Genomic DNA, 22,955 nt, shown 5'->3' with positions numbered 1-22,955 from the left:
ATGTTGAGAGAAGGAAGTCCATGAGGGACATAGAATTTGAGGGTTATTAGCAACCCTTGGGTCCTGCCAGGTCTGGGAGTCTCTGACTCCCAGGATCCCCTTACGTAATAACCCCCAACCTTACTTACAAAGTCTCAATCGATTTTTTTTTTCAGAAGGCCGAATTGCTCATTATCCCATCAAGATTTATTTCAGAAAAACACTGTCTGGCCTGTTGTGACTGGTCAACGTGACAAATGGGCATGAGGACAGAGATAGCATTTCCGGGGCTTTTGGTGAGCGAATGTAGCTGTATGGGGTGATGAATGGTGCTAGCAAAAAGGAAAGCTATTGATGGAAGAGGGGAAAAAAAACCCCAATCTGGGCTCTGAAGTGTCTCCCTTGTAACTCTAGCCCTTTTTCTTTTTTCTTTTTCTTTTTTCCTCTCATGCTCCTGTTGTGTATATCTCCTCTTCACTCACACCCTGCTTCCCCTGTGCCTCCTTTTTGACCCCTAGATGTACAGAGAGAGATCCACTCGGCCCCTCATGTGAGTGAGAAGCTGATCCAGTTGTTCCGGAATAAGAGTGAATTCACCTTTTTGGCCACAGTACAGCAGAAGCCATCCACCTCAGGGGTGATCCTGTCCATCCGGGAGCTGGAACACAGGTAGGAATTTCATCATATACCCTTGGCCGTTATAGACCGGATTACCCTTGAACTTTCAGTGATCCTCCAGCCTCTGCCTGCTGTTCTGAAAATACAGGTGTGTGCCCCCATGGCTGGCGAAGGAAGCTCTCTACATTTTAAAAAAATCTATTTGGAAGGAAAGGAGTATATAAGATGCCTTGGGGGCGACCTTGGAATGGCGACCAAGTGGAAACAGCCACCTGAGGTCTAGTTTCTGGTGAATATGATAATGGTAAAATTTGCTTCCCAGAAAGAATTTATTTGGGGCAAAATGAGTGTGTACTATTCTTCAAAGAGCGCTCATGTGTCTGTCCTGTCTCTCTTCTAGTTCTCTTCATTTGTACAAAGCCACAGCCTACCTAGCGTATTCAGGTCATCAGACATATTAGTCAGCTGTATTTAACAACTCTCTGTAGAGCCTCTACTGTGTGTTTCCATGGAGACTGTGCCTGACATTGGGATGTTGAGGTGACTATGTCCACATGTTTACTCCGAGGCTCAGAGAAGCTGGTAGGGGACCATGGGCAAATGAGTACAAACACGCCCTGTGGATGCAGAGCTACAAGTCCCAAAGAACGTGATGGTTGGATAAAGGGGAAGAGCTAACGTGGTGGGGAGATGGCCGAGTGTGTGCGCCTATCAGGCCCTGATCCCTGGACCCACATGGTGGAAGGAGAGAACCAACTCCCCACAAGCTGTCGTCTGACCTCCACATGAGTGCTGTGACAAGCCAGGACCCCCCTCCCCCCGCATACATATAAATACATCCGTTTTAGAAAGTCAGGTACTGTTTGACAGTCTCAACAGGAAGGAAGTTCTTGGAATTTAAAAAGGATCAGGCTGGTAGGTAAAGTTGAAGGTACAACAGAATCCCTTTGGGAAGGGCGTGAGCATTTCATTTGGAGTAGTCAGTGAGGGCTGTTGTACAGAGGTAAGGACAAGCTTGGTCACTGCAAAAAAAAAAAAAAAAATAAAAAAAAATATCTTAGTGCCGTGTCAGAGAACTTAGCTACAAATCTCTGGAGGTGTGAGTTTTAAGTTTAGGAACACTCACGCGCTTCCCTCAATGGGTTGTCTCCACCAAATCCCTCCACCCATGGCTAAGGGAACCCTGTGAAGGAGGCACAGGGTAAGAGCCAGAGGGGATGGAGGACACCATGGAAACAAGGCCTCTAAATCAACCAGATCGATGCACGTTTGAACTCACAGAGACCGAGGCAGCAGGCACTGGGTCTGCACCTTACGGGCTCCCAGAGCTGAAAGGAGTAGACAAGTGTCCCTAACCCAGAAACTGTCTCCAATTGATGACTGCATCCACTTGCAAATGGAAAATTAATTTTCTGTAAGGATATCTCACCAGGGAAACACACTACTCTTAAGGCCAGGCTGCATGTCCACAGTAGAGGGCCAAAATGAACTCAACCACATATCTGCAGGCTCCTTGTCTCATAATGTCATGTCAGGGCTCTCAAAAAATTCACACACGCACGCACGCACGCACGCAGACACACACACACAGGCACACACACCCCTAAATATATACACAAAACCTGCTCACTCCACTTAGTGTTACTGGTATGTAGTGGTATTAGATAACCAATTAGGGGCTCATATTTAGGGAAAACTATTTCCACTATTATCAGCACTTTCAGTTTCTTCTTTGGAGAATTCTCTGTTTAGATCCATAGCCCAGTTTTTTTTTTATTATTTAAGAAATTATGGTTCGTTTTACATATCAGCCCTGGTTCCTCCTCCCTCCCTTCCTCTCCTCCTTGTATCAAGGCTGAGCAAGGTAGCCCACCCTAGGGAGTGGGCAAGGCCGCTTCTCAAGGCATGTGTCTGGAGCTAGGCCTGAGAGGACACTTGAGATCTTTTTATTTTTAGTTTTATGCATATGTGTGTATCTGAGTGTGGGGTTTGCATGAGTGATTACACTGTCTGGGGAAACCAGAAGATAGTATTGGGGTAGGAATATGAGAGTCTCCTTGGTAGCTGGGACACTCAAATGCCTAAGACTGGATCGGAGTCTTCAGCTGCTTGTCAATAGAGAGGAGCTTCCTGACAGTCAAGAATTGTGTGGGGCTGGGGGATCAGGGTTGGTCTGGCAGGACCTGATGTTCCAGCATTGTGATATGTCAGCCATTGTGTGTCTGAGAGCTGTTTTCTTGTCTTATGATGCAGTCAAGGGTCTAATAAGTACAATTGCTCTAGAAACACAAAGGACAGTACATGTTGAATTGGTATTCCTCAATAGATAAATCTTTCCTCTCTTGTTTAAGTCTAGGGAATTTAGCTGCTTATTACTCCTTTTGGATTAAAATGCTTTTCTTTCAGGAAAAGTCTTAAAAAAATAACTGTACAAACTGGGTATTGGTGGCACACACCTTTAATCCCAGCAGTGGGGAGGTAGAGGCAGGTGGAGCTCTGTGAATTCAAAGCCAGCCTGTTATACAGATTAAGTTCCAGGACAGATTGCAAAGCTACATAGTGAAACCCTGTCTCAAAAAACCCAAAATAATCATAATCATAATCATAATCACTTATACATCTCCAGAGTTATTCAATGCTGTTTTTCTTCTTATGTCTGCAGCAGACCTCTGTAGCAGAGCTCACAGTCCATCATCATTTTCCACAGTAATAGGGAACCTCAGGAGTCGGCTAAAAATAAGAATGAAGGAGTAGTGAAGAGACCCCCTCCGTGTTTAATGTTTTCCTTTCCCACATTTGCTTAGTATATGCAAAGCAAACAAAGGAGGATCGAGAGGCAAGTTTCTATTGCAGTGGCCGTGGGGTACACAGAAGACATGATTCCTACCCTTAAAAAGATTAAAATCTACCTGAGAGACCCAACATACAATAAAACTGAGAAGAATATAATACTGAATATTTAAGAATGAACTTCCACCCCAGTAGTCTCCCCAAAGGATATAGTCTTTACTGAGTAAGAATCTTCTATCATTTTTCTAGGTTGTTGTCATTACTTATTACAATAGCAGTGTGTGGAGGGGTAATATCCTGTAGACATTGAATATGGATATTTTAATATGGTACTCTTAAAGACTTTTATACACGCATATAAACTTAATCATATTTACCACAACTCTTCTGAGTTCACCCCGGATCTATCCAATACCCTCCCAACTTGTGTCCTTTTTTCTCTATGTATCACGCTGATTCTATACACACATGGGTGTGGGGCCATCCACAGAATCATGGCCTACCTCCCCGGGGCCTCACCCTTAAAGAAAACCGACCCCCCCCCCGAGAAGCCACAGACTCTCAATAGGCCATTTGGCCATGTGTTTAATAGTAGAAGCATTTGTGTAGACATGTGACAAGTGGATCATTGGTGGGCAGGTCAGGCGCCATGCTCCTTCTACCGCTCTCCCTTATGTGATGCTACTGATATCAGTTATGAGTATTAACGAGTGGATCATTGGTGGGCAGGTCAGGCACCATGCTCCTTCTACGGTTCTCCCTTATGTGATGCTACTGATATCAGTTATGAGTATTAATTAGCTCGGTTGCTGTAATTGGGATGTAATGGCCACCATTAAATTCTTAGTTTTCATTTCCATGATGTAGCTTATATTATATTCACAAAGTAGTGCATTGATTGTGCAGCATTTCCAGAATCTCCCCCCCCATTACCCCCCCCCCCCCCGTCTACTTTATGTCTATGGATCTGCCTATGTAGTTCATTGCATAAAACCAAGTCATATTCCATGTAGCTCCTAGTTGGGTATATTCACCTAAAAGTGTTTCTAAAGTTCATTCATGCGGTAGTTTGTGTCAATAATTCATTGTTTTTAGTGCATTGTTTGAAGTTAGCAGTTTTCAATTTATCCATTCATTTGGGGCATTTGAGCCAGTTACTTGGAATGCCGCTGCTGTGAACATTCTCATGCAAGATTTAGGTTTTAATTGTTCTTGGGTTTATATCTAGGAGTGGATTTTCTGGCTTAGGTGGAGACTGTCTTCACCTTCATGAGAAACTATGGCTGAGCAGCTAAGAGCACTGGCTGCTCTTCCAGAGGACCAGGTTTGATTCCCAGAACCCACATGGTGATGCATGACTGTCTGTAACTCCAGTGCCAGAGGAGCTAATGTCCTCTTCTGGCTCCCCTGGGCATTCATTGCATAGGTGTTTGTGTGTGTGTGTGTGTGTGTGTGTGTGTGTGTGTGTGTGTGTGCGCGCGCGCGCGCGCGTGCGTGCGTGCATGTATAAAACATTCACGTATATAAAGTAAAATACCTTTCAAAAAAGTGGTTGTACCCTTTACATCCCCACCAGCAGTGTATGACAGTCACAACTTTTCCATATCCTTGTCCAAACTGTCCTTCTCTTTGATGGTAGCCCTCTGAAAGGCTACAGCATGATCTCTGTGTTTTAGAACCATATTTGCCTGATGGTAAATGATGTTGAGTTTCTTTTCATGCTCTGACTGGCCATTTGTGTGTCTTTGGAGAGACGTCTGTTTGGATCACTTGCTCAATTCTAATTGGGTCATTTGTCTTTTTATAATTGAGTTGTAATCGGTCTTTATTGTTGTAGATAGCAATCTCTAATCAGACATACGACATTTCCCCCCTCACTCTGTGGGTTGTCTTTTTGTTTCTGTGCTGGCATCTTTGAGGCCTAGAGTTTTAAAGTTTGAGGGTGACCAGTTTCTCTTTGTTGCTTGTGTGTCTGGTGTCATAGTTCAGAAAGCACAGCCTGAGCCAAGGTCACTTAGACTCACTTTCAGGATTTCTTTAGAAGATTTTTGTAGCCTTAGCTCTTCTTACATTTAGCTCTTTGATGTTTTAAATGTTTTCATTAGTGCATGTTAATTATTTGTAATGGGTTTAATTGAGATGTTTTCATACACATACATAATGAATTTCAATTACACATCCCCTTCATTCTCTCTTGGCTCCCCTCACTTCCCTTAACCCCTTCTTTCCCCAACCACCCCAACTCTATATGTCCATTGTGTAACCTGACACATTAACTAGGATGTCTTTCATAGGAGTGTGGGTGAAAGTTTACAGGCTCCTGTGCACCGTACCAGTGGTTACAATTGTCCCATTTAGATATCTTTTAAGTTAAACTTTGTGGAGGGTGGATGGTAAGGGTTTGACTTCATGCTTCACACTAAGGGACATCAGTTGTCCCAATGTCATGTGTGGCTTCCCCGACTCCAGCGATTTACTTTAGCATCCCTGTTGATAAATTAACCATAATTGTCTAGCCCCTCAATATATTTCATTGACGTGGTGATCGTCATGGCAATGATACCCTGATTGCTGCAGCTTTGCTGTAAGTTTGGTAGGTGAATGGGTGAACACTCAACTTCATTCTTCTTCCAGGGTTGCTTGGTTCTTCTACTCTCCTTGAATGTGCGTACGAGCATGAGGACTAGCCTGAGACTCTCTGCAGAAAAGTCACAAAGACTCTGATAGGGATTGTGTCTAATTTGTGAATCAGTTTTGGGTTGTCTTGTTAACATGGCAATATCAACCAATGGGGTAGCTTTTTAGGTCTTCTTGTTAAAGATTTTTTTCTTTTTGTAGCTTTCAGACTATCAGTTTTTCATGATTTTTAAAAATTTTATTCCTAAGCATTTCCTTTAAAAAGGGTTTATTTTTATTTAATGTGTGCGAATGTTTTGGCTGAGTGCATGTTTCTGTAGAACATTTGTTTGGTGCCTGTGGTGGTCAGAAGAGGGCATTGGCTTCCTTGGGACTAAAGACACAGATGGCTGTTAGCTAGCATGTGGGTGCTGGGAACTGAACCCAGTGCTTAAACTGTTGAGCTATCTCTCCTGCCCCTGAAGTCTTTTTTTTTTTTTTTTGATGCTATTTTAAATGGAGTTGTTTTTGGAATGTTGTTTATGGTTATTCATGGCACTTACATAGTAAAATGGATTTTTTATAATAATCTTAAAAGATCATTTATTAGTTATGTTGACTTGTTTATGATTTCTCTATATGAGATCATATTGTATGCAAACCATTCGCTTTCCTTCACATCCTATCTAGGTTCCCTTTATTTTGTTCTCTTGCCTAGGTGCTTTGACTGGAGCTTTCATTCACAATATGAACTAGCAGTTATAACATACTATTACTATCTTGTTCCTGATCTCAGGGAGAAGTCTTTCTATTTTCACCATCGAGTTTGCTAAATATGGTGTTTGTAGATGCTCTTAACTAGGTTGAAGATTCTTCTGAGAGGGTTCTTTATCAGGCTGAAAAGCTTGGCTTCTGCCTCCTCATACAAAGTGCTTTTATTATGAAGGGGCATTGATAGTCTTCACATTCTTCCTGTACCTATTATATTGAAGTGGTGGATTACTTGAATTGAGTTAAACTTCTTCTTACGTATATCCTGGGCCTACCATTTGTTTTAGTCAGTGTTCTATTGCTGTGAAGAGACACCATGACCATGGCAACTCTTATAAAATAAAGCATTTAACTAGGGTTTAGTTCACTGTCATCATGGTGGGAGTTTGGTGGCAGGCAGATAGATGTGGTGCTGGAGACAGGGTTTCTCTGTGTAGCCTTGGCTGTCTTGAAATTCTCTCTGTAGACCAGGCTGACTTTGAACTCACAGAGATCCTCCTGCCTCTGCCTTCCAAGTCCTGGGATCAATGGTGCATGAAACTACCACCTGGCAAATTAAAGAATTTCCACTATATTCAGAGACTCATTTAAGGGAGTCTTAATTTCTTTGTGTTTTCTTTTCTTTCATTTTTTGGGGAGAAGGAATACTTTGTATAGAAAATATTTGATGTGAGAAGTAAGAAAATTATTTGAGTTGATATATTCAGGGGAGGCATGATGAGTCTTTTGTTATTGAAATGTTCATATTTTAGTTTCTATGACATAGTTCTACTTAATTAGTTCAAAACTCTTCTTTGGATCAGTTCACATCTTGTAAAGTCATTGATCTCATTAAGATATACACTTTTACTTAATAAAACATTTTAATACTTGTGGCATATCTCTTTTTATTTCTAATGTGAAAGAAATATTTTCATTTTTCTGTCTGGGCTCCTGATGTGGTTATGTAATTTACTGGTCCTTTTAATGACACAGCTCTTAGTTTTATTGATCAAGCCTGCTCTTCCTCATTTCAAATTTATTGATTTCTCCCATCTTATTTTCCTTTGAATCTTCTTGTTGGTATTTTTAATAGCTCCTCGATGTTTCATGCAGCTAGGTTCGGTGTTCTGTGTTTACAGCACTGGCAGCTCACTGGAGACTGTACTTCTCAGGGATTTTGCTTTGGTTGTAACATACAGCTATATTGTGTTTTCATTTTCTGTGCTTATTTTGTAGTTCTTGATTTCAGTTTGACCTCCTCTTTGACCCCACTTGGAGGAATGAAACATCCAAAGTGATTAAATAAAAAGTACTTAATGGACAATTTCTGGCTTTATTGCTAATTGAGGACATAAAATATGCACTGTATAGCTTTTAAGCTTTTGGAGTTCGCTGAAATTATCTTTTTTTTTCTTTTTAAAAACAACTTTGTAAAACCTTAATTAAATTTAGTTCTTGATTTCCTACAGGTATATAATACGTTCTTCTAAAAAAAATATTTCTAATGAGACAGGATCTCATATTGTAGCACTAGTTGGCCTGGAACTGTTTGGAGACCACGGTGGCCTCAAACTCCTGCCTTTGCCTCCTGAGAGCAGTTTATGATGCATTCTGATTACTCTGCTTATCCTCTCTTACCTCCTTCCCATTTCTTTCATCCCCACATCTATTAATCTTTTTCTAGGATTCTTGTCTGTTTTGTTTTTTTTTTTAAGGATGTTGGTGATAGTTGTACTGGTTGGGATGGGGATGATTATGATGATGATGATGGTAGTGATGCTATTGTTGTTGGTGCTCCTGTTGGTGATAATGATGGTGATTGCTATGGAAGCTTTCTTGTCCCACCAGCCTGGTCCAGCCACCTCTACCCCAAATAAACACACAGAAGCTATATTAGTCATAAAAGTGTTGGCCAAAAACTAGGGCTTCTTATTGGCTCTCTCTGTCTTAATTTTTAACCCATTTCTATTGACCTATGTATTTCAATATGGTCTTATCTTACTGGAGAAGGGTCCAGAATCTGCTACCCCTTAGTGGTCTACATGGCCACTTTCTCTGCCTACCTTTCTCAGAATTCTCCTCATCTTCTAGTCCCATCTATCTTCTTGCCTTATTGGCCAACAGTGGTTTATTCATCAACCAATAAGAGAAACATATATACAGAAGACCTTCCCCATCAGGCGATGACAGTAATGACAGTGATGGTGATGATGGTGATAACGGTAGCGGTGATGGTGGTGATGGCACTGCTGGTGCTGGTGGTAAAGATAACGCTGCTGCTGGTGTTGCTCCTGGTAGTGACAATGGTAATGACATGGTAGTGATGGTGATAATGTTACTGAGGCAGAGACAGAAGGCAAAACAGTGTGTAGACAAGATAACAGTCACTTTACTCTAGCTTAGTAGTTAAAGGAGAAGGATGGCTATACCCCAAGGCTGCCTGGTGGTGTTCAAGGTCCTGTTTGCTGATGAAACACAATGAGGAAGCAGGGTTCTGGGTCTTAACGTTGTGCAGCCATCCTGCACACCACACAAAACAGTCGACCGCCTGCTGTTTGAATGCTGTCCACTATACAACCTTTATTTACTACTTTGGCAATGAATGTTTTCAGTGTCCACGGAGCTTGTAGCTATGATCGGGCGAGATCATTGCTGAGCAAATGACAAGAAATATTCATTCAATGGCTCAGTTCTCTTTTCGCCACAGGCAGACCCTCTTCACTGATGGTGGGCCAGCAACTACAGGGGGGCTTTTGGGAGACAGAGACTCCTTCCACCAGGAGTGAACTTCTTGGCAAAGTAATATCTGGAAACTCGCAAGGCAATTGAGTCAATTGACTTCCCATGGATAACTTAAGTGGGTAGATACGATGAGATGGAGAACTTAAACATAAAGTCTGTTGGGAGTAACTGAGATGGACTCCTTTATGTAATGAGATAGGCAGTTACGATTCTGCCGTGTATTTCAAAGGTGATGGTTTTCGTTTTCCCTGTCACATTACCTATAGATCACACTGTACAGCAACAGAGATGGATTTGTCGTGTTGAACTGTATTAGTGGCATGGAAGATTTATTTTTTTTCAGATTCAAATGTGTTCATATAGAGCTTTGTTAAAACAGAAAGCTTAATTAATGCAGATTGAATCTAATTGAACACTCAGCTTGTGTATGAAACTCTATACAATATAATGGTAAATCTTCTGTTTTCAATTTTATCTCTAAATAGCGGGTACAATTACATTCAAGTATAATTAGATAGGAAACAGAATTCTAGGATCTGAGTCAAAGCCTTTTGTGGGGTAGATACTCTGAGGGGATGAAGAGGTCATGTGAGTTTCCTAGTTTCCTTGTGGAAAGGGCTTTGCTCAATGATGCTGGGTTCAGTTCCCAGCTCTGTTAGTTACTTGACAAGTGAATTTATGGAGTTGTCTTTAATGCATGACTACTGCAGTGTCCCTCCATGTAAAGGGAAGGTGTGATGGACACAGATGGAGTCCCAGGAAGAATTCCAAAGAGCATCCAAGAGCGACCCTCCTGTGCTTTGCACCCACAAGGCCTCTTTTACTGTTTTCTAACCCCATGCTTTTCAGAAGGAAAGAAGATGGAGATTGGTCCCTTCTTACTAGATGAGATTGTCTTTAGTTTTTTTTCTTCTTATTTTATATATGGATCCCAGTTCCCTCTCCCTCTCTTCCTCCCTCCTTCTCTCCCTCCCTCCCTCTCCCGACACCTCTCCCATCTCGTGGATAATACAGAGCAGTTGCTTTTCTAGATGGAATCTGTACTGTAATGTTTGAGCAGCAGATGATTTAGGAAAATAGTTACAGTATTCTCCAGATAATTCACCCACAAGTATCAGAAACAGTGTCCAGGAGAAGGAGAAGCCTTCCTGCTGGGCAGCTAACAGTACAAGTCCATAAGATGAAATTTCTTAAACTTCAACATTGAGTTCTCGCAAGGAGATACAGCATAAGCTTATGTCATTTAATAGCTATGTGGTTTCTATTGTTAAGTTACTTTCACTTGAGAAGGAAGGGAGAAGCCTAGATTATTGCCTTTTGAAGCATACAAACTAGCCTCTGTGTTTCAAATACACACAGGGTTTTTGTGACTGGGGGACCTCAGGTTCAGAACTATGATCTTGATAGATGGCAGCCTCTTTTACAACATATCCAGGAGGTATCAGTAATATTAAGATGGATTCTAAGCTATCAGTCAATTGTGGAAACAATATGGTTAGAGAATAAGTACAGAAAGCAGGGTACCCGGCTTACCCCAATGGAGTTGACTCAGTCGATAGAAGCCATGCATCACAGCCTAATCGATAGGAGCCATGTATCACAGCCTAATAAAGAACTCAGGGTAAACCAGCCAGGAAGACAGGGATGGAAGGATGCTCTGGTGAAGCTTGAGCAAGGAAGCAAGAGGTAAGTGTTTGTGGGACACTAGAAACAGATGACAGGTCTTGTGTTATAAAAGAGTAGGGAGAAGGGACAGAGACTAATAGTCCGGAGAGGCAGGCAAGACACCTGACCATGAATGAGATGAGAGCTCTAGTGTTCTGCTGAAGCAATGGAGAGGCGCCTGGCATGACATGATGTGTAGTTTGGTGTACTTACATGGGATGTTTAGGGGAGAATGGCATGGAGGGTACAAATTAGAGATTGAAATAGAATGAAGAGGTTGCTTATAGTAGTCTGGAATCTACACCCCTGACAGGAGGAGGGTACGTTGGACCAGGCTGCCCATGGGGTATAGCTGCTGAGAAGGTATGCCTTCAAGGGAGGAGGGCTATATGCATTCAAGGGTGATGCTCAGGATCCCTCCTTGGATCATGGTAAATGTCTCTGACTTGAAGTGGTGGTTATCCTTTCCCCAAGTCATCATTCCATGTGCATGCTACACACATTGCTTCTAGGGTTTGCTCTGCTCAAGGTTTTGGTTGAACAAGGAATAAAATCATAGGAAACAGGAAACTATAATAAAGAAAAGTCATATAATATGCCCTCACCCAGTAAATGGGGCCATCTTCTTCCTGCTGGAAGCTGCTCACTGAAGGAGATTAAAAGTCAGAAGATGTAAATGTATAGCGTCTGGAGATGCTTCCAAATGGCAGGTGCCCAGATACAGGGATGCTGGGCTTCCAGGTTTCTTATTGTGTGCTTGTCAGAGTGTAGTCTAAAGGGTATACACTTGAAGAGCAAGAGGAAGGATGGTGAGGCCATGGCATCTTGGGAAAGCGGCAATTTTTATGCAGAAATGCAAACAAATGGAAGGGATTGATGTCAAGAAGATGAGGTTTTCATGCACACACTAATTAAGTAAAACTTAAATCTTTGTTGGGAGAAATGAAGCTGTTCAGATGACTCTTGACCTTAATTGGAGACAGGATGTATCATACCAGTACAGTATAATGTCTCTTGCAATTGCTCATGCTTGTATATATGCATATTAGAATTTTGGATGGCTCTGTGTTTGAGAAATGGAAAAAACAGCAAATGTAGCCATTAACCTTTACTTTTTTAGTATAAAAGTCACAATTTCATTAATATTTATGCACACAATCATTTAAGTTCAATGGCATTCTCCTGGGGAATCTTAAAAGCCATTTTTGAAGCCCTTTGGGATTAGTGGTTGTGAAATACTTGGATTACTGAGTGACATTCACTCACTCAATTGGTTCTGGAGATAGAAAGTGAGTCTTATCAGGGGTGAAATACAGAGCTAGCGTGGAAGGTACCCTGACACAGAACAGTGGTGACATGGTACAGGGCTGTGATGCCAAGACAGGAGGCAGAATGTATGTCAAAGCTCTCCCGAGTCCCTGAAAAATTAAAACCCATTTGTTATTCGTCAGACGCTAATCTATTTCAGGCACTAGCTTAACTGTGGGTGAAAGACACAGACGATGTGCAGAGGGTGTGTCCCGGCGGGGAGTTCTCACGGGGGGTGGGGGGATTCAGATGATAAGCAGGGATGATTTAAAATCTAATAGTAAATGTTATAGGGAAGAAGGAAATTGCAGGATTGGAGAAAACCAAGTGGAAAAGAGAAAATAAAGAGGGAGAAGAGAAAGGATAGAGGGCTCTCAGAACAGGGCACATGACGAGTCTAAAAGAGACAGTGATTAGAAAAACCACAAAGATCAACATCCCAGAACGAGGTGATAACACCAAGTTCCCCAAAGCGGAATTCAGTCTGGAGCGGAGAGCTGGGCCATGTGGAGTTTTGTGGACTGGTGGTAGGAAGGTCACCATTTTGAATGAGATGACACTCCTGGCTTTGTTGGAGTAGGAGCGGCCTTGCTGGAGGAAGTGTGTCAACGTGGGGGTGGGCTTCGAGGTCTCATATGTGCTCAAGCCACTCCCAGTGTTCAGACCACTTCCTGTTGCCCACAAGTTAAGATGCAGGACTCTCAGCCCGACCTCCAGCACCATTCCTGCTTGCACGCCCACATTTCACACCACGATGGTAGTGGAATAAAACTCTGAATATGTGAGCCACCCCAAGGAAATGTTTTCCTTTATAAGAGTTGCCGTGGTCATGGAGTCTCTTCACAGCAATAGAAACCCTAACCAAGACGCTGATGGGTCTGGCGGGGAATGCAGGGAAATACAGAGCCCGTTTTAAAGCCTCTCTGCACCTGGCTACAGGGATGTAGCCGGCAGAGCCAGCACAGAATCCATCTGCAGAGATGTGGAAACTTGTCAGCATGGGACCGTGTGTTGTTTTAGTTGTTCGGGGCTTGGTGCGGAGTGCTCCCGTCTCAGCTTGTGGATGTGGGATAATGGATCCCACTCAGCTCTGTGACTTGGGACTCTCTGCATCCCTCCTCGCTTTCAGAAAGTGAGCTTATCCGGATCTCTTTGATTTGGTTTGGCCCAGACACTGGGACTTCAGTGGCACAGCCCAAAGGGGCAAGGCTGCACCTCTTCTGGGGACCAGTGGAAAGAGGCTCAGAGCTGGTGAAGAGTATGTCCATCCCTGCTCAGGGAACCCGAGTGGCTGCGAAGCCACAGGCTGATCTAAGTCAGAAGACTCTGAAATAAGACTTGCAGCACACCTAAGGAGTGTGGCGAGTGGGCTACCCTTTACCTTTGGATTCTTTCAGGGGATCAATTAAGGTTTTTTAAAAACTCTAATAAAATTTGTCCTTGAGCTCTTAGAAACTAGACAGTAAGCTAGGAGACTTTTGCTAAAGGTCAGTGTACAGCTCAGTCTCCTGCTACACGCAGGCAGCCATATCACGTGGTGGCAATGTGAGGTGAGGAAATGGCATTCTATACTCACTAAAGGTACAAGCTGTGACCTACTCATATATGTATGTATGCATGTATGCATGTTCTGCAGTTAAAAACTTGTTTCTCACATCTTCCAAAAGCAAACCTATTTTTTTTTTTTTTTTTTAGCGGCCTAGTGTTATTAGTTATATTAAAATTTTAAATGTGGGGGGTTGGTTGACATGAGAGGGAGGGAAGGAGGGAGAGGGAACTGGGATCGATATGTAAAATAAGAAAAAATAATAAATATATACAAAAAGAACCTTAAAAAATAAATGTAATTTTAAAGGAAAAAAATTTTAAATAATTATTTAAGAATTTCATACACGAGCACTGTATTCACCTGGTTCCTACCTCTGCCCCTTATCTCTAATTCTCCCATGTTCTGTCAAATCAATGAGTTCTTTACAACCTGCGGGTTCCCTATAGTGGTGTGTGTGTGTGTGTGTGTGTGTGTGTGTGTGTGTGTGTGTGTGTGTTCAGGGCTGACCACCTGGTATTGGATAATCAATCTGGGGGTCTTCCCTGGGGAAGACTATGCTTTCTATTCCCCTCATTCACTTGTTGTCTTGGTCTTTCTAGACACATCCTCAGGATGCCACTGGTGCCATCCTTGTTCAGGTCTTGCTTACGTAGCCATGTTGGTGAGACTGCAGTGGGGTAGCTTTCTCTGACATTTCTAGGAGACAGAATCTCACAGGGACTTCCTCTGTCTGCCTCTTAACATCTTTCTGCCTCTTCTTCCATGATGATCCCTGAGCCCTGGGAACAGGAGTCACGTTGTAGATGTATCCGCTGGATTGGGCTCGACAAGTCTTCACTTGGATCGGTTGTGGTTCTCTGTGGTGGTGACTAATCAGTTTTTCTGGGTGAGAACATTTTGTGTTTTTAACAATCCCAGCTTCACTTAGTGAAGAAGTTTCTCATTGTCATGATCCCTATCTGAGATTTACCCCTGGAAAACAAGAGCTTTCACCTTTAGTGAAAATCAGAAACCTGATACGTATTTTCCCTCATTTTTTTTTTTTTTTTGAGAAACACAATAAATGTTAGCATACCTCAGATTTTTTACATTTATTTCAGAACAGGGGGCTAGGGAGACAGCTCAGTGCATTGAGTGCTAGGATACCATGACATCTAAATCCAGATCCTTAGCGTCCAAGTGGCGGAAGCATCAGCTGAGCATCCTGTGGTCTTGCTGGTCAGCCAGTCCAGCCAATAAGCGAGCCCCAGGGTTAGTTAGAGACCCTGTTTCAAAAAATAGAGAGTGACAGGAGAAGACAGTCGATGCTGACTGCTTGCCAACGTTCATGTAGGCATAGGCGCACACACACTTGTATAAATAATATCATGTAAGAACACACTGGGCTTATGCTATGAACTTGCAATGCATGGTAGTATTTAATCTTTATGATGAGGCAGACTCAGTTCTTCTTGCTGCTTCTAGGATGAGAAAACTACAGTGTAGACTGTGTTATCTGTGTTGCCAAGGGTCACCTTGCGAGAAAAAGGGTGGAGCTGAGCATCAGACCCAGGCATCTGGCTCACTGACAGACATTTTCTGCCTGTGAGCTGCACTTCTCTTTAAACGTGATTCTTTTGTGTTATCAAGCTTATTTTTGTCACGTGGTACATTGTGGGTGGCCATACTTACTGTGCTGTCATTGAATTTACATGCTGGCCAACATTGCGAGGTGTTACAGATGTGACATGGGTTCATGGCCCCAGCAGGGTTCAGTCCAGGAAGAATAAGTCTTGTACTGGGTGGTGGTGGCACACGCCTTTAATCCCAGCACTTGGGAGGCAGAGGCAAATGGATCTCTGTGAGTTTGAAGCCAGCCTAGTCTACAGAGCTAATTCAAGAACAGCCAAGAATACTAAGCAGAGAAATTTTGTCTCAAAAACAAAACAAAACAAACAAACAAAAAGAATCAGTCTTAGAAGAGTCCAGAAGCCTGCACCTTGTGGAGTAGGTGAGCATGGTGGAGAGCCTGAGGCCCTGTCTGTAGAGTTTTGGAGGTACAGAGACCCATGTCTGTGTATGTGTTGCCGGAGAAGACTTCAACTTGTCTAAGTTTTGTGAGATACATCATTCCTAAGCTGCCCATTCTGTGAATGTAACTTATATAAAACAAATGTTATCTCTTTGAGGCGAGTTTACCCCCTAGGAATGGGTGGGTTGGCTGGTGTGGCAGTTTGAAGGAGATATGTCACCCATAGAATCAGCCATTTAAACACTTTGTCTCCAATTGGTAGCACAGCACCTGGGATGGTTAAGGGGAGGTGTATCTATCTATCTATCTATCTATCTATCTATCTATCTATCTATCTATCTACCTACCTACCTATCTACCTATCTATCTATCTACCTATCTATCTATCTACCTATCTATCTATCTATATCCCTCCTTCTATATATAATCTTATTGTACATATCAATCCCAGTTCCCTCACCCTCCCATGCCCCCCACTGACCCCCCCCCGTCCCACTCCCCATCTACTTCCCAGGGAGGGGGTGAGACTTTTCATGGAGGATCATCAAAATCTGTCATATTATTTGGGACAGGAACTAGGCCTTCCCCTGTGTATCTCGGCTGAGAGAGTATCCCTCCATAGGGAATGGGCTCCAAGTCCATTTGTGCACTAGGGATAAATACTGGTTCCACGGCCAGAGGCCCCGTAGGCTTCCCAGGCCTCCTAACTGAGACCCACTTTCAGGAGACTTGGTTTAGTTCTATGCTGGTGCCCCAGCTGTCAAACTGGGGTCCCTGAGCTCTCACCTGCTCAGGTCAGCTGCCTCTGTGTCTTTCCCCAGCATGGCTTTGACCCCTGTGCTCATCCCTGCTCCCTCTCTACTGGATTCCAGTTCAGTGCTTATCTATGGATGTCTATTTCTGCTTCCATCGGCTTCTAGATAGGCTCTAGGATGGCATTTAAGTTAGTCATCAATCTCACCATAGGGGAAGGACATTTCTCTTTAAGCCTATGGAGGTTTCTCAGGGAAATGGGAATCAGTCTACCTCAAGACCCATGCCACTTAGGCATGTACCCAAAGGATGCACATTCATACCACAAGGACATCTGCTCAGCTATGTTCACACGGCTTTATTTGTAATAGCTGCAAGCAACCTAGATGCCCCTCAAGTGAAGAATGGATAAAGAAAATGTGGCACATTTACACAATGGAATACTCTCAGCAGAAAACAAAACAATACAAAAAACCCACAATGGAATCTTGAAATTCGCAGGCAAATGGATGAAACTAGAGGAAACCATCCTGAGTGAGGTAACCCGGTCACAAAAAGACGAACATGGTATGTACTCACTCATATATGGATTTTAGACATAGAGCAAAGGATCACCAGCCTACAATCCACACCTACAGAGAAGCTAGGAAACAAGGAGGACCCTAAGAGAGACATATATGTTACCCTGGAGAAGGGGAAAGGGACAAGATCTCCTGAGCAAATTGGGAGCATGGTGGGGGGGAGGGGCAAGGGAGGGAGGAGAAAGAGGAGGGGGTGGGGAGGAGGACATGAGGGATCAGGAAGATGGAGTGTGGGAAACAGTAGAGAGAGCTCCCTCAAGTTTTAGGAACCTTTTCTTCCTCTTGCAAAGGACTTGAAATATGGTAAGAACAGCAACTGCAGGGTTCCATAATAATCTCAGTTTTCACCTTTTGGAGTGCCTTGGGAATACCACTTTAACTATGCGGTACCCAGGGGACAAATAGAGTTGACCTGGCTGCTTGAGCTCCTTCCTGGCGGTATATAGGGAGACTAGCAGGAGGCATTTCTAGAAGGTGAGCTAAACCGTCAGGGTACACCGGAGCAGCATTGGACCTTGGATCATAGGATGGTTTTGATGGTGCAGGAATTCTGGCCACAGGGATTTTGAACAGCCTTTGTCAGTGATGGCTCTGTGGATGACTGGATGAGCTGCTTATTCCTGTGCTTGGAGAACAGGTGTTTCCGAGGAGACGTCTCACATGGCCAACTGCAGGCAGATTAGGATTTCAGAGGCTGACCATTTCCCACGAATGACTGTGAGTCACCAGTGGTTCTGTGTGCCCGTGGCCAGCTCAGGGCTTTCTATTTGTTTTGTCTCCATCGTCCCTTCTCTGAAAAATTATTAATCACCTTTTAGAAACTGGAGCTGGAGAGACTGAGATGTGCCCTTAAGGGAGACACACATCAACCATTACAGCGGCGGTGGCGTTTCCATAGAGAGATGAGCTATAACAAGTGGCTTCCGCACTAACTCAGTTTAAAGCCTAACTCTGGTCCTAGCGCTGATCCTCTGGGTGAGCTAGGCTCTGCCTACGCTTACTGCATTATCTTTCAGCTCAGCCCCACTGGCTAGCCTGCTAGTTTGTTCTTTTTTCTCTCCCCTTTGCTCTCCTCTTCTCCCTCCTCCTCCCCCTTTCCTCTTCCTATCATTATTATTATTACTGTTATTACTAGAAGATGAAGTTATTCTACATTACAGGTTATGGGACAATGCACTTTTGGTCAGTTTTTTTTTTTTTTTATAAACTATAGGCTAACATTTTTGGTTGTGAGCCTAACTTTTAATGGCTGAGCCATCTCTCCAGCCCTAAGTTAATATTTCTTAGTTTGGTATTTTGAGAATTTCATGTATGAGTACTATATTTACACATCCCTCCCCACCCCCATCTTGTCTTTTCCCTCCGACACCTCCTGAGTCTCCTCCCCTGCATTTCACTATCAGGTGAAGAGCTACAGGCAATTATCTGCTGCAGAGTGAGAACCTTCTCCAGGGCCAAGCCCCCACTGACCCCCAATAGGTTATCCAACCCCAAGTGGCCAGACTGAAATGAGCAACACTAAAGGGCCTCAGCAGAGGCGGTATTTACAAATTTATGTGACTGTATATTATATATAGAAATTGGAGAACAGGAGACTTATTACTAAACATGACCAGTATCTTGTCTCTGTGGCGAACTCCTTCACTGACTTTCCTTGCCCAGTCCAGCAAGGTCTTTCGTGATAATCCCTATCCGTGTGTTCAAAGCTCCTTAGGGAACCCCACCTCCCATCCCACCCTGGGATTCCAGTTCCTTCTCTGTCATGTGTTACCCTCTTAAACTCCTTCATGCCCCTTATCATCACCTAACACAAGGAATACTTATTGTTTCCCCCTGTCTTCAATTAGACTAAAAGTGCAAGCAAGTAGTGAGATATTTACTTTGTCTCCTTCTGTGGCACTGACCACGCCCATTAGGGGGTGGAGCCATGGGCGGAAGTGATCTGAGGTCTGCGGTCTGAGGAAGAGCCGGGAAAAGCTCTCTTGCTGGCGGGACTCGGACAGGAGAGCATCTGGTGGAACTTGCTGGTGTTCATCTGTAAGTTATTTCTCCCTGAAAACATCTATTCGGCCTATTTGTTTATCCCAATCCTTATTTAACCGCAATATCGACTTCATTTGTTCATGGCTGTATCACACGCACTTGGTTCATCTCTTTGGTGTCCTTTCAACATCCATTAAATGAGAGCACAAGAGGAAAATTCTATTGGAATGAGAAGGAAGGCCATAACTGTTGCAGGGAGGATTTGCAGACAAAGTAGCATTTAAACCTTAACTCAAAGCATGAGGACGTGTTCTGGGGGCTGGCAACATGGCTCAGTGCTGGGCTGCTCTTCCAGAGGACCTGGGTTCGACTCTCAGCACCTACATGACAACTCACATCTGTGTGTAACTCCGGTTCCAGGGGATCTGACACCCTCTTCTGGCCTCCATGGACTACAGACATGCACATGGTACACAGACATACATGCAGGCAAAACATCAGTATACATAAAATTAAAAATAAAGCAATCTAAAAGAGTTTTCCCAGGTGGATACTGTGTGAGCTGCAAGAAGGGAGGAGGGCAGGCAGAGGGTGCTTCTAGGCAGACTGTGATGCAGTGATGCATTGTTTCATCCCCTCTCTATCTTGTCCATTTCCTCCTGCTTCTTGTGGAATATACATTACTCCCCAGCATCATTTGGGAGGCACAAACTACAGGATCCCTGCTTCTCAGGCTTACAAATGCGGTACTATGTGTCAAGTGCCTGACTGAGCTTGAGTATGATGATGCTGGGGAAGGGGAAGGGGCCTCACTCCTCTGGGCCATTATCAGCTCACAGCCAGCTCCTCTGAAGTAGTGGGGGTTTCACATGCTGGCAGAGTAAAACACCGAGAGTTGATTGCAGGGTAATAATGTACATCTCCAAAAGGACTTGTTATGGTTGTAAAATGTCCAACTGTTTTCATATACTTAAAACCCAGGTTGGAGTAGGGCCTCTACTTGGGGCTTTTCCTTCACTCTGACATTTTGGCATTTTAATTGAGCCCTAGCAACCAGATCTTTAAGATGAGATAATGTTCAGACACCGTAATTAAAGTGTTTTTAAAGGGCAGTAATAACTTACATCCCAATGGGCTCTGCCTGGGTTTTGCAGTGATTCATACATCTTTCAGTCTGAATGTCCGGGCTGTTCTCTTGTGTGTTATTGGGGAACAATTGTTTAGCAAATGGGAAAAAGATGTGGCGAACTCTTACTCACCGCAAAGTAAGGAATGGAAGACAGCTCACTAGTTTCCACTAGGGAGGCAGTCAGCAGTAACAGGGCAGGTGATTTTCTGCCTTCCTCCGTATTTCCTAAGACATTTCTTCCAAGGATGCTAAAATTCGTAATCGGGCCACTGTGCTCGGTCAGGTCCAAGTAGGTCAATGGGTGTCCCCAAGTCAGGACTGAGAGACATTAAGTCAGCCTGGGAATGATAGGGCCCACAGAGGAAGTGGCAGAGGAGGACAGCCTGGGGCACAGGGAGCAGCAGAGGGTTGGGTTACTAAGCAACATAATGGGCAGAGAGACTGCAGGGGATCTGCAGATGTTAAAGAGGCAAGCTTTGAGAATGGCGGGCTTCAATGGCGTAGTCGGGACCCAAGGGGAACCTGGGTGGTAAGTATCACATCCAACTTGGGGGGGGGGACCAATCACGGAGAGTCCAGATGTAGCAGTTACCAGCAACAAGGCCTGTAGTTTCTGCTGTGATGCATCCTGTCTCCTGAGTCATCCTGGCTCACTCTCCTGCATCTATCTCGCAAGCCTGCCTGAAAGGGAACTACTGAGTAGAAATTGCTTCTCCCACATATAACTTTTCTTTCTGTCCTCTTGGCTGGAACTTGGACACGTGTCCACACATGGTTGCAAAGCCACGGGGGCAACAGTCTTCATCCTGCATGGCCATGCGTTTTCCTGTGACTTCAGTACTAGAGGAAGGAAAGCAGGTCACCTGGAGGCAGCCCTCGCCTTCTGCTTCCAGTCTTTCAGGTGTTTGCTGAGAAGGCCCTGGGCTCCTCTCTGCCCATGAATGCCAGTTTTCAGAGGACATAACTTTCATTGCAGAATTCTGGATGAAAGACTCTTTGGAAGATGGAGACCTATCCAGAAAACTTACCTGAAGCCAGACTTGGAAGTTAGCTTTCCTTTAAGTTCTAACCATGGGATACTTCTTAGAAAGAAGGAGTTCTAGCTGTGTGTTTGGTAGATACAGCTTAATTTGCTTAAGCCTGTCATCTTGACCTTTGTACAGAGGAGAGAGACAATGGAGATGGGTAGAGACCAGAGAGTGTGCTTTTTGGTGTTGATTTTTTTTTTTTTAATAGTTAACATGTTTTAATTACATATACTAGTGAGTGTGTTGTTGTATTATTTTCATACATGTGCAAGTATGTACCTACCATTGTTTACATACATACTTGTCCTAATTTCTACTGTTCTGTGACTTCAGAATTGCACCACAGTAAGCATGACCTTGCAGGTTTCCAGAGGTAGGGTAGTTGGTATGCTTTGTGTGTGTGTGTGTGTGTGTGTAAGGAAGCTAGGATCTTGCTTTCTTACCCAAGTCTGCTATGTTGAACAGAAGTGATCAAATATTACCCAACCATAAAAAAAATGGACTTAAAAATCTTCCACATTAGAGAGAGAGAGAACATATAATGTTTTCTCCTCTCTCTCTTCTTTCTCCCCTTTTTTCCTGAGGGTGTTGGGTTCCCTAGAGCTGGAGTTATAGATAATTTTGTACTGCCACCTGGGAATTGAACTGGGCCTCTCTGGAAGAGCAGTCATCGCTCTAAATCACTGAGCCATCCTCTTCAGCCCTCTCTCTTTCTATCTGGATTATCTAATTTAAAACAATTTCTCCAGTTAAATTGCTTTCGCTGCAAATAATAGGATTTTACTTTTCCTTTATGGTGAAATGATATTTAAGCACGTCAGGCCAATATAGAAGCCTTGGATAAGATAGTAAGTCTCTGTCCCGTCCTCTGCAGCTACCTGACCTCTGGACAGGCATCCAGGCATCCAGAAGTGAGGTGAGCATAGTATAGACTGATTTGCACCGCTTGCTGTAGCGCCACTCACAGAAGCTGAGATGCGATGCCATTCTAGTTGCCTAGCCACACGGGAGTGGATATATCAGTGACTTCTTTCATTGATGTGATAAAATACCTGAACATGAGCAGCGTAAGGGAGGAAGAGCTTATTCTGGTTTAAAGTCGAAGGGACTCTTTTATCATGGTAAAGAAGACATGGCATCCGTCTGGGAAGCCATGGCAGTAGGGACGGAAGGCCAAATATGCCACACCACATACCCAGTCCGGAATCAGAGAGCAACAGGTGCCCAGTTCTTTGTTCTTTTTTATTCATGCCCAGGACTTGAGCGACATATGTGGAGGCTGAGAAGTGAGTCTAGCTGGATGTTGAGAAAGCAAGTGAGTGTAACTGGTGATAAGCTAGCAAGCTGCCTTCCCAAGCATCATGCATTTCTTACGTTTGAGAACATGGTCTCTTCCCAGGCAGAGCACCGAGGCTCTGAGAAGCTCTGGGCCAGTTCCATCCATCTGCGG

General features: G+C 43.7%; 1 protein-coding gene across 1 annotated transcript in view; it reads left to right on the top strand.

Moving 5' to 3' along the window:
• Window positions 1–242: 242 nt before the first annotated feature.
• Window positions 243–22,955, top strand: part of Nell1 (neural EGFL like 1) — a 651,975-nt gene continuing 629,262 nt past the window's right edge. The window contains exons 1-2 of the mRNA XM_051174243.1: window positions 243–291; window positions 498–648. Of these exons, the coding sequence (XP_051030200.1) occupies window positions 243–291; window positions 498–648 (200 nt within the window). The remainder of the gene's footprint in view (window positions 292–497; window positions 649–22,955) is intronic.

This window comes from Phodopus roborovskii, unplaced genomic scaffold, assembly GCF_943737965.1.
Source record: "Phodopus roborovskii unplaced genomic scaffold, PHOROB, whole genome shotgun sequence".
NCBI lineage: Eukaryota > Metazoa > Chordata > Mammalia > Rodentia > Cricetidae > Phodopus > Phodopus roborovskii.
The sequence above is the reverse complement of the archived record's forward strand: the minus strand, read 5'-3'. Positions and strand labels throughout refer to the sequence as shown.